Genomic DNA, 16,798 nt, shown 5'->3' on the forward strand with positions numbered 1-16,798 from the left:
GGACGGACGGGCAGGCAGGCGCGCCTTAGACAGCTAAGAGCCGCCGCAGGAGAAGGACCCCTAGGGAGTTCGATGTGAGGGGCCGGCCCGGCGCTCAGCGGGTCTCTCTGCCGCCTCAGCCCGTCCGGTTGCTCCCCCGGCAGCGGGGCTCTCCCCTCAGGCCTGGCTGTCGTACGGCGGATGGGCCCCGCACGGGCTGAGGATGTCTGGAAGCTCCGCGGGAAGGCAGGCGGAGGTAGGCCGCGGGGTCGGAGAGGGACGGCCTGAGGGGCTCCCGGGCGCCGCAAATCTGAGTTTTTTGCAGCTTCCGGGAAGAGTCTGGTGGCTCCGCTTAGCGATATTTTTAGGCCTGTTAATGACTCCTTGGTGTCTGCGTTGGCAGTTCCTCCTCACTTGCGATTTTTCAACGTGTAAGACGTTTATTTTCTTACTGGTGCGATGTGTGGAAAGAAAACCCCTTCACACGGTGGTATCCGGCCCGCTGGTAACTATGCAAATTCAACTAAAAATAGCTGTTGTCAGAATAACATAAGAAGCAAACCGTGCAGATACAAATTCTCTTCCCACTTGCTAATGCCCCTTACGCTCAGGTAATCTCTTGCCTGGTAATGGTCTGTTGCCTTAGACGTCAACTGTAGAGTATTCACAGACATTTTTTGGAGATGGTTTATCAGTTCTGTTACCCTAGTTTTCATAGAAGTCTGTTTCAGCTTGTAGCCTGTTACGGCTCCTGTGCGAAAAGGTTCTTGTGGGGCTGTTGGCAGTGGAAAGTGTGTGACTGTTGGGATGTTATTTTGGGGCTGTAGTTGGGCTGAAAAGTGGCTCTGGGGCGTAAGTTTGTACACCTGCCCCAGCAGGGTATTTCTTCAATCTAAAATTAAATGCGTTTAGCAGTTTCGTTCCTTGTCACAGTCAGACAGACTTCAGACATGTGATGTTCTGATTCTAGATCAGTCCAAACTTCCTCACGCAGCAAACAAGTAATAATGCTTGGGTTTATTGTGCTGCCAGAATAACTTTGTTGCCTCTTTCAAACTCTTAAACACAAGTAACTGCACTGTAAGTAGAAAAAAAGCAGAACTAGAAAAAAACCCCACATACTGAAATCTCTACAGAGACAACATGAACAGGACTTTAATGTAAAAATGGTATAAGCTTATGCTATTTTTCATTCTTATATCCATTCTAATTTTTCTTCTTTAATTTGAATGTATGTTTGTAGAATTTTCAACTTGTTCTGATTTGCCAATTTGCTGCAAAATACTCTATCAAACATGTAAGCTGTAGCTTTTTTTTAAAACTGAAAAAGCATGCAGTTGTCATGTTCAAAAAGCTTTGTTTTAACTAGTAGTATACCTTTCAATGCTAATGACACAAAGTGTTCTTAAATACACTTGATAAAAATCTCTAGTTTTCTAGATACAACTGTACCCAATTAAGGGGAGGAGGGTGCTCCATTAATAGCAAAAGTTTGTGTTTCACCAGGTAACAGGTTGGTTGCCGCGTTCATTTGATGACTTCTTTGAAGACACAGATATTTCTTCTAGTCCCATTCCTGTGAAGCCACTTGAAATCAATTCTGGCAGAAACCGGCAGCAAAAAGAGAAGGAACTTTATTCAGTGCCAGGAAGTGGCAAAACCAAAGTTCTGCCCAGAAAAAGAGCAAAGTCATCTTCAGTAGATCTGCCCTGTAACAAGTCCAGACGAAACCAGAGCCAGTCTCAAGATGAGCCATGGGTGGATAGATACAAACCTGAAACTCAGGTGTGAGAGTTATTCTGATAATGCAGTAGTAATGTTATAGTGTAACATCTTGTGCTTCTGTTCATAGTCTGTATTGGTCAGATTCTAAGTACATCTGAATTTATTAGGGCAGTGAAGTACTAGTTTAATTTTATTCACTGTATGTACTTAAGATTTTAATGAGCTATATATCCATAGGAGGGGCATGTTTTTCCCCCAGCCTTCCTGAGGAGATAAGGCTACTGATTAGCTCTTGTTTCCTGCCCATCCACTCCCAAACTTTAGAACCTGTTGCTGAATTTCAGCCAGATCTTACAGCTCCAAGTACTAGGAAAATCCGGAGCTAAAGAAAGGAGAGAGGACTGAGTTAGTGCACTCATTACGGGAAAGATAACAGAAATTATCATGCACGTTACTGGACAGCAGTTGGTGTGTTCAGACTACTTGACTAACTGCAGTTTATGCCGTGTCTTGCTTGATGCACCTTAGGTGTGACTTTGCAGGTGTGGGGTACTGTGGTATCTTAGGGCTTCCAGGAGAAAGGACTCAAATTCATAGCAAACCCGTTTTCGCTGATTCTGCTCATGGAACAGCTTTTTCACAGCATGTTTCAAAGATGTCAGCATGTGTGTTAACTGACTCCTAGCTTGTTGATGTAGGTAAATTAGTGTAGTACTTGTAGTTTTATGTTTAAATATTTAATAGCTCATCGCTGGAGAGGAATTGAGTTACAAGTCTAGAAGGTGAGTAAGCTGCACAAGATTTGCAGAAGTTCCAAAAATTTGTATAGTATTAAAGTCAGTAGAGCCTAAAAAGTTCCGACCCCAGCAATAGCTGTAAAGATTGTCATGTTGTCACTTTAGAAGTTATAAATCGTTATTTCACAGCTGCAAGCAATGGAAAATTGGTTGTTTGGAGAAACAGGGTTGAATGATTATCCTTAATGGTTGCACTTACCTCTGCATAGCATGAACATATGTAACTGGAATAGGCATGTACATGGCTGGTAATATTTTATATAGTCAGCATATATTCTACTTTTGAATCTTGTCATTACAGTCTTAGAGACCAAGAGGTGTATATATGCATTTAATATATTTTGATCTTGTTTTAGAATGATCTTGCTGTGCAAAAGAAGAAAATTGAGGAAGTTGAAACCTGGTTAAAAAGGCACATATTTCAGAGACAGCCAAAGCAGGTAATCTTGCTAGAATTAGCAGGTAGAGATATAAACGCATGTGAACGATCTAGATTCAATTTTTTTTAATTTCAGTGAGAAACTTTTACTTAGTGATTATATATTGTGTTATAAGAAATCTGTTAAGAGCAGGGATTAGAGCTTGTACTTTTGTTTATGGCTTATGCTGCTAAGAGGTGAATTATGTTTTTTTGCTCAGAAATACTATTTTCTAGCATCCATTCATTTCATACCTCTTCAGTGTGTGCTTGTAGCTGCAGTTTATCTTCCACGGATTAATTTTAAGTATCTTGGCAAATTTCCAGTTGCACTGACTTGATTTGAGGTGTTTGTAGCCTCTTGATTGATAAGAGGTATTCTATACAAATGCATCATTTAGCGGTCTTGCCTAGTGCTTTTCAGACCTGGTTCTCCAGTTCAGTGTGTGTTATGTTGGTAGTCTACATGGTGTGCTGTTAACAGGTACATTAAAAAGCAAGAGTGAGGCTTTCAGAGTTCTGATCTAGCTTTTGATATCTGAATGTTCAACAGGTAAATAAATTCATAACACAAAATATTTAACTCAGTTTTTATTGGGAAACAGCAGAATCATTACCAGGGAAGCTATAGAAGAAATTTAACTAATATTAATCTACAAACCAACTTTCAGTCTTTATTTGTCATATTTATCTCATATTTATAATGTTGTGGGTTTGGTTGCTTTGTTTGTTTGTTTTCCTGTGACAGGGTGGCTCTGTTTTACTGCTAACTGGTCCTCCTGGTTGTGGAAAGACTGCAACTCTACAAATATTAGCAAAAGATCTTGGTGTTCAGGTACAAGAATGGACCAATCCAATATCTTTAGACTTTACAAAAGAAGACTTAAGAAATATGTTTGGCCATGGTAAGTATTTTAGGTTTTTTATTTTCTCTTCCAGTTTGGCTTTTTTTTTTTTTTTTGTATTCTGTATTTTTTAGTATTTAGTATCTCTGTCATGTATAAACTCAGACCCACATCCATATAAGCCAGATCTATAGTGCTTAATAAGAATCTTTTGTTTTTATCTGAAAAGGGATTAGATCTTTTTACAGTGTTTACAACAAAAGAATTTGCAGTTCAAATCAGCATAGAGAGTTATGTAATAGCCTGGATATCATTTGAGTGAATTAAATAAGAATAGGAAAGTCTGTCTTTGTATGGGTCTTTTTAAAAGTTCTCTTGTATGTGTAACATGCTTGTCAAAGGATTTGGCTGCTGGTGTTCAGTGGCTACTGTCAGAAAATAGCATGGGTGGGTTTTAGTTCTTGTGGGTATTTATATTTGACTTGGTATAATATAGAATAGATATTTTTAATTAGTTTTCTTTTTCAGACTCAAATTCTCATACGTTTCCAAGTCAGGCCCAAGCAGCTCTCTTTCAAGATTTTCTGTTAAGAGCAAATAAATATAACAAACTTCAGATGCTTGGGGAGTCCTCAGAAAATGATAAAAAGCTTATTCTTATTGAAGTAAGTAAAAACTTGTGAAGTCTTGATTTGAAAACAATAACCTTTATTATAATACTGACATGCTAACTACCTTCAGCTGGTGGAGTGGTGTCGCTGAAAGCTAGTCTGCTCTACTGCTCATGAGTTCTTTATTAGTTTTTGTGGCTCTGCAGCAGTCTAGAACCAAGTTTTACCTGTAGTTAAACTATATAAATCAATAGGCAGAAATTGGAGACTAGTTTGTTTACAGTAATAAGTAACTGTATCAAAAAGTAGATCAAAACAGTACTGCAAAGTTTATGTATGATTAGCTTTCAAGAAATCTATACACCTATAAACAGTAAGAGGGGGAAAAAAACCCCACTGTCCACTTTTCTTAAGGATGCAGAAGAGTGTAGAAGATACATGAGAATTAATGCAGTGAGACAGCATTTGAAATTTAGCATTCTCTGGTCTTGTACAGGGGGTGTTATTAGGGCAGAGATGTGAATTCTGAGGGTTTGCAAGCCATAATGGGAGGGACAGAAGACTTTACTTTTTTATTCAGGAGTGTGTTTCAATAACATTTTCTTGTTGAGCTTTTTTTACTGACAGTGGAATTTTATGTTATGATGGTCAAGTTGTCTGTAAACTTGCAAGAAAAAGAATAGATGATACAAAAATTCTAGCTGAGTAATCTGATGTACTGTAAAATTTAGGAAGCATGGTTTTCTTTGACTTAAAAAATGTGTAGCAACATAGTGTGCCGTAACAGTCTGTATGTGGGAGAGAATATTTACATCTGAATGTAATGACAGCTGTTCATTTGTTTTGAATAGGACATACCTAACCAATTCTATCGAGACCCCAGCAGTCTACATGAAATTCTCAGGTCAGTTGCAAATGAGTTTTTAATAATTAGCTTTAGCCACTTACAGTAAACTGGAGTTTGATTCTTGTTATGTTTGTTTATTTTTCAATTTAGGAGATTTGTTCGTACAAGTAGATGTCCCCTTATATTTATAATCTCAGATAACTTCAGTGGAGACAGCAACCAGAGGTTACTATTCCCAACAGAAATTTTAGAGGAGTTGTGTATATCCAATATTAGGTAAGATCTTTTATCTCATTAAAACTTGATTGAAATAAGTAAAAAAATGAGAAACTAATTATTTTTTCTTGAATGAAATTCAACAGTTTCAAGCCTATTGCACCAACAAATATGATGAAAGTTCTTAATCGAATAGCTGCAACAGAAGCTAGTATGGTAAGTTGTAAAACTGGTAAATTCTGTGCAGTGCCAGGATCAAAAGATTTCAGACTTTTATATCTGAAATATTTATATTTGATATTGTATTTGTTTGATGTTTGATAGCAGATGCCTACATCCTCTGAGAGCCCCCACCAATCCCCCCGACAGAAAACAAGGAACAAACTGGAAAGATGTGGTTTTTAAGATTAGTTCCGCTTGATTCTTGTTCTAAGTCTTCAAAGTTACTTCTGGAAATTTTTCTACCTATTACATAAACTATATATAAGAAACAAGTAATAGAAATAGAACTGATTTTCATTGTATTCAGCAAGGCTGGAAGAGGTCATGAACCTAAATCCCTTGTTGTTCCTGACCTCTATACCAACTACAACCAAGTCTGATATTGAGTGAAAGCTTGCAAAGAATTATGTGCATCATTCCCTTTACTATTGCTATATAATGTGTCAATTTGCTTAAGTGGATTAAATATTTTAAAGTTAGTGGTATTAGTCTGAGCACATGATGGGTGCTTATGTAATCTGTTTATAGTGTGTATTGGAGGTGGGTTCCCACAGACAGAATAATGTTCCAATACTCCTTTTCTTACATTTTCTTGATACTTTGAATGTTACTTTTCTTTGTAGAACAGAGAAAAGAATTATGCTCTTGATAGAACTTCGCTGGAGTTGCTTTGCAGAGGTTGCTCAGGTGATATAAGAAGTGCAATAAACAGTCTTCAGTTTTCTTCTATGAAAGGTAAATACCTACAATTTTGTCAAGTGAAATACGTTTTCGTCATTTCTGCTGTAGAGGTATGCTGTTCACTGTAGCAGTGCAGCTGGGTGAGCTGTGCAGAGCATTTTAGACATGCTGCTCTGGAGCAGGAATACAAGGCACAAAGTGGTTTGTGGTTTTGTTCTTGTTTTTTAAGCTGAAAGTGTTCCTTTTCATGACTGTTATATGTAGTCTGAAAACTGAGTAACATCTTCTGTGTGTGCGTTGATGTTATTGTAGTGAAATGCCTTATTTTCTTCTTGGTATCTTTGCTGTTGATGCTTGTTTACTGATCAAATGTTTTGTGATGCAACCTTAACTAGAAAGGGTTATTTTTATTGCTTAGTTCTCTACCCTTCTCTGTGTCCTTATCTCTACCCTTGAAGCATTTCTCAAGTAACTTGTTGACTTTATATATGGCATTTCTGTAATGATTGATTTTGCTTTGGAGTTTCCTAGACTGTTGATAAATTGAAAAGCTGTGAGGTGGCATGACCTATTGTGAAGTTATTGAGCACATTATGGAAAAACTTGAGGCTCAGTGTTGTGGTAGTTTTCAAAGTACTTGGTTGGACAATGCTCCAATCAGACTTAATATGGGATTATGTTCCAACATGGAAAGAAAACAGGATGCATTGGAAGTCAGTAATTGTTAAGAAACATATGTATGCGAGTTACATAATTGGAATTTTTAGAAGCAGCATCTGGCATGTGTACTTCATTCTAAGAACCGTTAAATGGTGCCAACATTTATATTCAACCTAGAAATAAGGAAGTCAACAGTTGTCTTCTGCTGTGTGTTGTAAAGCTAGCAATGATCTTGTTGCTTTTACTCATTTTCCCTCCCATCTACCTTGTGAATAGAAAATGTGCTCATGGAACACAGGATTAAAGGTAGTTCCAAGTCCTTGTTCTAAGAATGTCGTTTGAGTTTTAGACTATATTGAAACTAACTTAGCTGTGTGAAATTACATGAGGGACAGAGTCAGGTTTCTAAGTTTAGTTTGCAAACGTGGAAACTAAATTCTTCTGATGTTGTCTTCTAGTAAACTCAGTTTGCAGTAGCACACTGCTGGATGCCAAGCAGCTTCTATGTACAGTAGAAAATCTAAATAGTCTTAAAATTACTATCTTGATTAATTTTTATTAAATTACCTTGGAAATATAAAAACATGAGGATTAGAGAGACAACTTGGAGAAAACAAAGGCATATGGCTTGGCAGCTTCTGTGTGTGACATCTGAGAATAGTGTACTCAAGTCATACCACACTGAACATTCTCTTCCCGCGTTTTCTCTAACAGACTGAGAAAAGGTGCCTTCATACTGAATAGAAATTTTTCAGTTTTTCAGGTATTTCCGTTAGGTAAATTATTGTCAGCCAGTGATATTTTTTAAGCGTTGGTGAAACCTCATCTCCTTGTTGATCTCCTGAGAATGCAGTAGCAGTTTTTATATGTAGAATTTCTTTCATCGCTTGTGTATGTGTGTAAATACAAGCAATACATTCACTTTGGTAATATTAGTGGGTAAAATGGATCCATGGTAATCATGGGAGAAGAGAAAGGTAAATAGTTAAAAGATAAGTTATCTTAGTTTGATAGGGAACATTCACCTGCCCCTAAATCAAATTGTGGGTGAAAGTTTTTGAGTTTCAAATTAGAGTAGAAGGGTTTTATTCTTTGGAGCTCTAAATGTTATGGGAATTACTAGGCTGTTGCTGTTGGAAGAATCACCTAAATTTTTCTTTTAAGCCTCATATTTGAGTGAGAGTATTGTACAGATAATGCAAATAGAAAATAAATTGATAAGTGAACAGAATGTAACTGAAATATAATTTACGTGTATTTGCACTTGACCTTGTTAAAAATTTCTTCTTTATATGCATCAGAAGTAGAATGAATGAGCAAGAATGCTGGCTTTTTTTAAAGACACATACTATTCAAAAAAGTATGTGACACCTTAGCTGTGGCATAAGGGACAGAAGTGGAATGAAGCATGCTAGTTTAGGTGACTGGTTAGTGCCCCTATTTAAATAACCTTTTTTTGTTTGCGTTTTTTTTTTTTTGTTTGTTTGTTTTGTTTTGTTTTGTTTCAAACATTAGCAATAGCAATTAAATAAAAAATGTTTTTAGATTCATGTGTGTTATCCTGACTGTATTTTTGCTTTTATTGACAGACTGCTCATTGGAGGAGGAGTTTTGGTCAAGGAAGAAAAGGAGCTCCACACTAAAATGTAAAGCATCAACAATATCTAAACTAGGAAAGAAAAGTAAATCTGATACTTCAGAAGACAAGGAGATACAAGCTATTGGTGGCAAAGATGCTTCCATCTTTCTTTTCCATGCTCTGGGGAAAATAATTTACTGCAAAAGTAAGAAAACTGACTTAGTTTTCCTTTCAATGGGCAAAGTATGTTAGCTGCTAATAGCTAGATTTGCTAAAATAAGGCTTAAGAGTGAGCTTTAATTCACATTTGGTCATTAGTAACAGTATAAAAACTGTAAAAAAAGTTTGTAGTAGCTGTGATTGCAGCTGTCTGTATCTATTAGGTAAATAAAGATGTACTACAGGTATGTAATAGAATTACATAACTAGTTGCATTAGGTCCACGTGGTGTCATGCACACAAAGCTAGATAGGTAGCCACCACATTTGTTGCTTTCTACAAAAGCAAATTTTGGTTTTGTGCAGAATTATATGTTGTATAGTTACATTCTGGCCTCATCTGTATTCCTAAAAGTTACAGAACAGCCCTGCTGCCTCACAGCTATTGCCTCCCTTGTTTATGTGTATGAGTTTGACTCTTTCTGCTGTCTTTTCCTCCTTTTTATCTCAACTTGTTTTTGCCTTTAACAGGCATACGTGCTTTGTCCTTTCTGACTTGAAAACCTCTTCCACTACTCTGTTGTACTCTCCCCTTTCCACCTCTCCAAAATACTTCCCACCTTACTACTATGGAAAGTTCTACTTTTTATACACCCAGATTCTGTAAATCTAGGAAATCTATGTGCTCCCCGTGTGTGATTACCGTACTGGTTTTTTAACATTTAAAAACTATAATTGATAAGCATTTGGTACTTATTAAACTGCTGCTATCTGCACTCAGCTAAATCAGGATCCATAATGCAATTGGCTGTCCACATTTTGGTAACAATTCACAATATCTGTTCCAAAATCAACTGAGGAGAAATAGTGAGATGAGGGAATATGAAAATAATTAGATGAAATCTGTAATGTGAAGTGTAATTAACTAATTACATGTTGTTGACAGTGTAATATTGACTATATAATTAAGTACTTGTGCTTGCCTCAAGAGCTTTCTGGGAACTGAAAATGGTGTAATCTGGTTGCTGGTGGACTTCACAGTCGTTAAAAAGATGGTCAATATATGTGAAAATTACTGTTCAAGCAGTTACACATCTCTGTTCTTGCTCCTGTCTAATTTTTATTCTAATTTTGAATATTTAATCTAGAATGTGTGTATTTTCTTCTGGCTTTTTTGCTTCTGTGCAGAAATGTAACAACATTTCTGATGCTAAAAGACTGAAGATTTTTAAATCCTTTGTAGGAGATCCAGTGTCAGACTCAGAATTTCCTCAGCTGCCTGCTCACTTATCAGAATACCGTCGAGACACCTTGCTTATTCAGCCTGAGGTACATCTGCAGTGAAAAAAACAAACCAAACTCTTCAGTGATTGATGCAAATTTTCAAGCACAGTGGTTTTGTCACTGGTCTTTATATATACATATTCGGTCTGTCTTAATTTATAGAATAATCTCAAAGGGACCTCCAGAGGCGGATTAGGTTTCCAGGCTCTTGATCTGTTGAGTTTTGAGCGTCTCCAGGAATAGAAATTCTCTCACCTCACTGACAGACTTGTGGAAGGTGGACTTTCCCTTGCTGCAGCCTGTGGCTGTTATGTCTCATCCTTTTGCTGTGCGTTGCCAAGAGGGGTCTGAGTTCATCTTTCTGTAACCACCAATTGAGAGAGTTGACAACAACAGTGGTTTCTGTCCCTCCATCCCCACCATTAGCCTCACCTTTTCTGGAAGCAAACCCGCTGCCCTTTTGTATATAAGCATCACTTTGCAGATTGTGTCTGACAGCTCTCTCACTATCTAAATGTATCATAACTTTTATAGCATGCTTTTCTTTATACACTGTGTAAAACTTGAACTTTTTTTTTCCTAATAGGATATTGTGGAAAAATCGCATATGTCTGGAAGCATGTTTAATTTATACCTTCACCAGAACTATGTAGACTTTTTTTCTGATATAGATGACGTAGTGAGAGCCAGTGAATATTTGAGCACTGCTGACGTCCTTTGTAGTAACTGGAGTGTAAGTATCATCTTTTTATACGCACTCTTTCTTTTATTTTTTTAATACTCTGACATTAAGCTTCTGACTTTTTCTGTAAGTGTTTATGAATGGTACAAAGCAATTTTCTTACAACTCTGTAAGAATTAAGGTGTATCAATTCAAACTTGCAGTATAGGTGACAGTGACTTGTTAATGAATGCTAAAGTACATCAAATACAGAAGAGGTGCAAGTCCAGCTTCTGTCAGTATTTCATTATAGTGAGTTATAGTGTTTGTAAAATATTCTACAAAGTATTTTTAAGTAGAACGCGTGCTAAAAAATGTGTTGGAGCCTGTATGCCCTTTCCTTGCAGTAACTGAACTAGCTTTTTCTTTCAGCCACTTTGAGTGAGAGTTTCACAGTAATCTGAATATATTCTGAGCATGTCATGTCACTGCAATTACAGAGTGTGTTTTAATTCAAGTGAAACATGCTGTACAGTTCTTGGAGTTCACAAAATGCCTGATTTCTCTCTCAGACACGGCTTGTAATGGAAAAATACAGCGGGTCTGTGGCTACCCGAGGGGTGATACATTCAAATACATCCAGAGCCTTTGCCCACCAGCAGGGAGGAGGGATGGGGTTCCGGCCTTTGCATAAACCCCAGTGGTTCTTTATCAATAAAAAGGTAAATGCTTGACCTTTTTGTTTTGTTTTGTTTTTGTTTGTTTGCTTGCCTTTTTTCTTTTGTTTGTTTTATGGCTTTTTTTTATTGTAAGATATGACACTTCAGTAGTATAGATGAGATTTTTCTCACAGTGCTAAACTTGTCAGATATCCTATTTTGATATAAGCTACTTCTAAAAGCACTTGCTCGAAGAGTTGTGTTTGAATTAGTCCTTTAATGGAAAAATAAATTGGAGGTCTCTGACAAAGTCTGATTCCTGTACCCAAGTTGGGAGAGTCTTAATCCCGAGTTAATGGAGAACACAATTAGTGTTGAAATACTATGAAGTATTCCTAAAAGTAAGTTTTAAGGTTTTGTGCACTTCAAATCACATTTAATTGTTGTGTAAGTTTAACAACAGTAATGAAATTAATAATTTTTATGATCTCTGTATGCAACTTGCACTGCTTTTTTTCTGGTCTGATTTTTCAGTAGCTTCCATCCAGTATTCAGCAGGCAAGAAGAATGTCTGTGTTTTGTGCTACAGAATATCCATGTCAATAATAATTTACCAGTTTTTTACTTGTTTTTCTTTTCCCCCAACTCTTACAGTATCAAGAAAACTGCCTTGCTGCAAAATCTCTCTTCTCAAGCTTCTGTTTACCACCTGAGTGTCTTCAGACAGAGCTATTGCCTTATCTTGCTATGTTAGCAAATCCAATGAGAAACCAAGGTAAGATGGGTCTAACTCTTGATCTTGGACACTTTTTTTTTGTAATTAAAGCATACTGAAAAATTTTGTAACCCAAAATGTCAATGCTATCTGTACTTTTGCCTCAGTAAATAAATACTTACAGTAAATGCATATAACTGACACCCAAAAATGTTCCTAGTATGACAGATAAAATTAAAGCTGCCCTGCAAGGTTTGAAACAACATCAAGGACATTTAAAAAAACTCATGTAACTGAAATAATTGAAATAAGTGTCTCCCTTGGCAGAAGTGAGGTGTATATGATGCTTTATAAATCTTTAAGATGGGGTCCTCAAGTTGGAGAATTTTTAATGATTTTTCCTTCTGTGTACTTTTGAATTTCATTATGTGCCCGTTGTTAGAGTCCTTGGACAGATTTTCTGTCTGCCCACATCCTTAATAGCCTGTCTAACAGGGCAGCACTGGCAGACTTGCTCATCTCACTTCACCCCATTTTTTCCACGTGGTTGTGTTTAAGAATGTGCTGGATAGCCATGTCCTAGCACAGATTTCTGCAGAACTGTATTGGCAAATCTATTCCATTGAAAGAGTCAACCATTACCTCATAGCCCTCTCTTGATTTCCTATTCATTAGTTATTTATCAGACTTAACTAATTACACTGTTGTCTTAGGCACAGGGCTTCTTTTAAAAGCCTTTAGTAGAGGATTTGGTGAGAAGACTTTTGGAAACCTAGCAGGCAATATTAACTAGATCTTGATTGCTTACTGATGGCTTTCCAGTAACATCAATAGAACTTAAAAGGCTCTAAAAAGCCTTTCGCAGGTAAACAAAAATCCAGGTTTGCAGTGCATTTAAAAAAATATGTAACCTGAGCTAATCCAATAGCAGACAATTCATAAGGAAAAATTAACTTTGAATGGTACATCATCCAAAAATTACTGTTTACACAGCTGGGTCACTTATGCTCTGTTAATTACTTCTAATAAAAGGCTTTATGTCTTAACCAAGACCTTGACATCAGGACAAATGCATTTTGTAGGCTATGGAATAATAACTGTACGTTATAATACACAGTTGATGAATGTCAGGTTTGTGTGGTTTATTTTTTATGTGTAGGCAATCTGTATGTATGTTACGTTAATGTGGCAGTTTGAAAAAAAATACGTGAATGTGTGCACAGTGTTCTGGTTTACGAAATATTGCAAATAATACAGGTATACTTAACTTATGAAATATTTGGGTTTTGGAATGTTTAATTGTATGGGCGTTATGACCTACCCAATATGATACTGGTGATTCTTTGTTTTTAGCTCAGATTGCTTTTATCCAAGACGTCGGGAGGCTACCACTGAAAAGACATTTTGGGAGGTAAACTTGACTTCTATCTTTTCTTAAAGAAAGTAAGACTTTATTTCTTAATATACTGAGAAAAAGAACCATTTTACAGAGAAACATCTTCAATGTACATCTGTGATGTAACATTTTCCCTCACTTGCAGCAGGATAATTTTGTATTTTTCCTTTTAAAACTTTTTCCAATTCAAGTCTATTTATCATTACAATGTTAATAACAACATTTTTATTGTAGTCTTATTTTTAATCCTTGTTTAACTTTCTTTTCTGTGCTCCAAACATTAGCTCTGTCCTGGACATATCTGTATTTCTCCTGTGCATTATCTGAATAAAGTATATTACAATCAAGAACATGTATGTGAGAATAAAACGGGATTGATTCAAAGACTGTAGTGCGCTTTGCCTGTTGTTTATCATGACATAAAAGACTGATCTGGAAGCTTGATACAACATTCTGTGATCACATGTATGTTAGTTAGAGGTGTAAAAAATAAAGTATAATAGGAAATTATTCTTATTTCCTTTGAAGCAGCTGTATATCTCTGGAACTACAAAATAATGAGTGCTTCCTCTGAAATTAGATAGCAGTACTGGTTTTTATTTTGTGGAATTTTTACCTTTTGGATTACTTAAAGTAAACCTTTGTTTAGAGTCCATTTTAGAAATAAAACTACATGCTGAAGTTATTCTGTCTTGGATGATAAATACTGAAAAAATACTTTCTATTTCAATGGAGAGATTGTAGTGCTCTGCTTATAGATTGTGTAGTGATTGTGGGGTGATGTGGCATAATATGTTATGTTGTGACTCTAGTGAGCCTTCTGAATCACAGGCATTATTTAAACCAGTAGGACCTCGGTTATATTTCTTTAACGTTGTTAAGTGTGTTCTTCTCATAAAGGATCACAGTTAGCTGGAATGAAACTTAGCATTTTCAACTCTTAACCAAGAGAGAGATTGTTAGGGCATCTGACAAAGTATCTCGTGTTTATCACCGTGTTGTTGCTGTCTGAGTTTAACTATGAAATACTGGCCTGTAAGGTAAAAGCTGTGTTACCCAAGGACCACCTTGTTGCACAACATCTTATTAAAAGCAATTTTGGTTGCTTGTTAGGAACAAAAAAGCCCACATCCCTAACTGGGGCACCTTTTTGCAATCTCCTTAGTCTAAGACAAAATGTTTGTAACTTTATGAATTGATTATGCCATTAAATTTGTCTGCAGCATACCTTTAAATATTGCTAAACATTTTGTATCTACATTAATAAGTTGAGTGTGTGTCATTGAGAGTTTTATCTGAGCAGTAACTTTATCCTGAAAACATCGTAATCCTTTTTTGCTTGGTTACTATTTTGGAAAAGAAGTAAAGAGAAATGTAAGCATTTTAGTAAAATTATATGTACTTCAGGAATCCTAATTGACAATAATTTGTTTTGTGTTATTAAGCAGTCCTTAAAATAACTTACGTGCAGCTGTTTCAATGGAAATATGAATATTTTGTTTATTTTCTGTTATATTTATTAATGGAATGGGAATGGTACTGTAGTAAGAAAATGAACATTGAGGAGAGTGCACGGTATTTGATCAGCTTGCCTTGGTGTCAGGATGAGTTTTTGTCAATAACTCTTAAGTTTTTATTGTTTTATTATTTTATTATTCCCATGTAAAGTGGGAAAAAAAATAAAGGAGCGTTGGTAACATACTGATATAGAGATGGTAGAAAGACCGAGAAGTCCAAATAGAAAATAAATTATAAAATATAAAAAGATTTATTTTCCACCACTTTTTTTTTTCTTTTAATTTCCCTATTTCAAGCTAAACTGCTTCCTCTCCTAAAGGATTTCAGTTTTGCTTGGAAAAGATCTAATGCACCATGGGCTGCTGTCAGTAAGTTAATGGTTAGCAGTTCATGAGTGTGAGGAGGGCTCACCAAACCCACCATCACGATAAGTAAGAAGCTTCCAGCACTGTGATGGGTACAGAGCACAACAGGACCTGGTGTCCCACTGTTGCTGCGGTGTGAGGCTGCGTGGGTCAGTCGAATGTGAGAGCTGCTTGGCAGCAGTGAAGAGGGGTAACTTGTGTGGTATTAGAGCTTCTGCATGAGAGAGCAGACGTTTTTTGGTGGTAACTTCCTGTTGCAATGATAATTTTACAGGTTAAAGCTTGAAACGCTTACCGACAAAGACCCTGGGATACCAGACCTATTTGTCAGCTGTGACGGGGACCGAGCCGATGTGCTTGCTGTGGAGACGGCTGCTCAGATGGAGAAAAACAGAAGGAATGAGAACGAATCGGATGGATTCCCTCTCTCCAGCCAGTGCAGTGGGAGTGAGCTGCCCTGCAGCCAGCCTCAGCCTGTTGCAGCCCAAGCAATCATGGAGGAGGATGAATTAAAAATAGAGGAATACGATAGTGACTGAGTACAACAAAATATCAACCACTGACTTGCCTGAATAGATTAATCTGCCACTCTTTGCTAAAGAGAGCGTGGTCTGCACAAAAGTACCACCTGAGATATTTAGGTGGGCTAGGAGGCCAAGTCTGAACATGCTGTGTCAGCATCGAGACAGCTCTTCTCAGCTTCCTCTTAACTTTGGAGGATGAGACCTGAGCTGAATACTGAATCACAAGCTATTCCTTGCCTCTCCTGAGCCATGAAATAGTCTATATTGATAAAAAGGGGATAATAAATGACTGAAATTAGTTTGAAAGAGACTGTAGATATGCAGTGTCACTGTTTAAGTTATTTTTATTTTTTACACATTTTAATTTACTTTCCAGTTGTGTGTTCGCTGAGTACACATTTGATAAGTTGTCAGCATTTGAAGGCTTTATTAAAATTCATACCTTCAAAAAAGTTGCTGTTTGGAAGCTTGGCCCTTCTAAAAGAAGAGACTGAAGTGTACATGTAAAAAGTTTGATATCCTGTACTGATCATGTAAATAAAACTACTGTATTAATACTGTTTTGGTTTTGCCACATTTTTATGTGTTTATAAGTTGATCCTATGTTGCACAACAGATTATTTTGGATTTCTTTTTAAAAGATATTTTCATAATTTGTGGAGGGGAAAATACAGCAATCAAGCATAAACCCTTCTCAGGCTTTGTGTTCTGTAGGAAGTTAATGGTGTAGTGTGTGTTTCTTCTTAAATTGCTGTTGTGGTGGGGGAAAGAATAACCCTGGATTGGGTAACTGACAAGTGAGAAGGATGTTGTGGTTGTCTGAATAGACTGTTTAATACTTTAGCTTTTCTCTGTAACTGCCATCAGTCCACACAGATTGATCTTAGTACCTTGCTGTGGTTAGTGATACCACAGTAATAAGAAAAAAAACAAACAAC

At 36.7% G+C, this 16,798-nt stretch overlaps 1 protein-coding gene across 1 annotated transcript; it reads left to right on the plus strand.

Moving 5' to 3' along the window:
• Window positions 1-26: 26 nt before the first annotated feature.
• On the plus strand, window positions 27-16,420 carry RAD17 (RAD17 checkpoint clamp loader component). The gene is made up of 16 exons (XM_065860532.2): window positions 27-235; window positions 1,486-1,764; window positions 2,858-2,941; window positions 3,668-3,824; window positions 4,293-4,429; window positions 5,227-5,279; window positions 5,373-5,498; window positions 5,585-5,654; window positions 6,284-6,395; window positions 8,591-8,785; window positions 9,982-10,067; window positions 10,609-10,755; window positions 11,256-11,405; window positions 11,997-12,117; window positions 13,411-13,468; window positions 15,611-16,420. Exons 1-16 carry the CDS (start codon window positions 203-205, stop codon window positions 15,873-15,875), a joined length of 2,073 nt encoding a protein of 690 aa, XP_065716604.1. The 5' UTR covers window positions 27-202; the 3' UTR covers window positions 15,876-16,420.
• Window positions 16,421-16,798: the final 378 nt, after the last annotated feature.

This window comes from Patagioenas fasciata, chromosome Z (assembly GCF_037038585.1).
Source record: "Patagioenas fasciata isolate bPatFas1 chromosome Z, bPatFas1.hap1, whole genome shotgun sequence".
NCBI lineage: Eukaryota > Metazoa > Chordata > Aves > Columbiformes > Columbidae > Patagioenas > Patagioenas fasciata.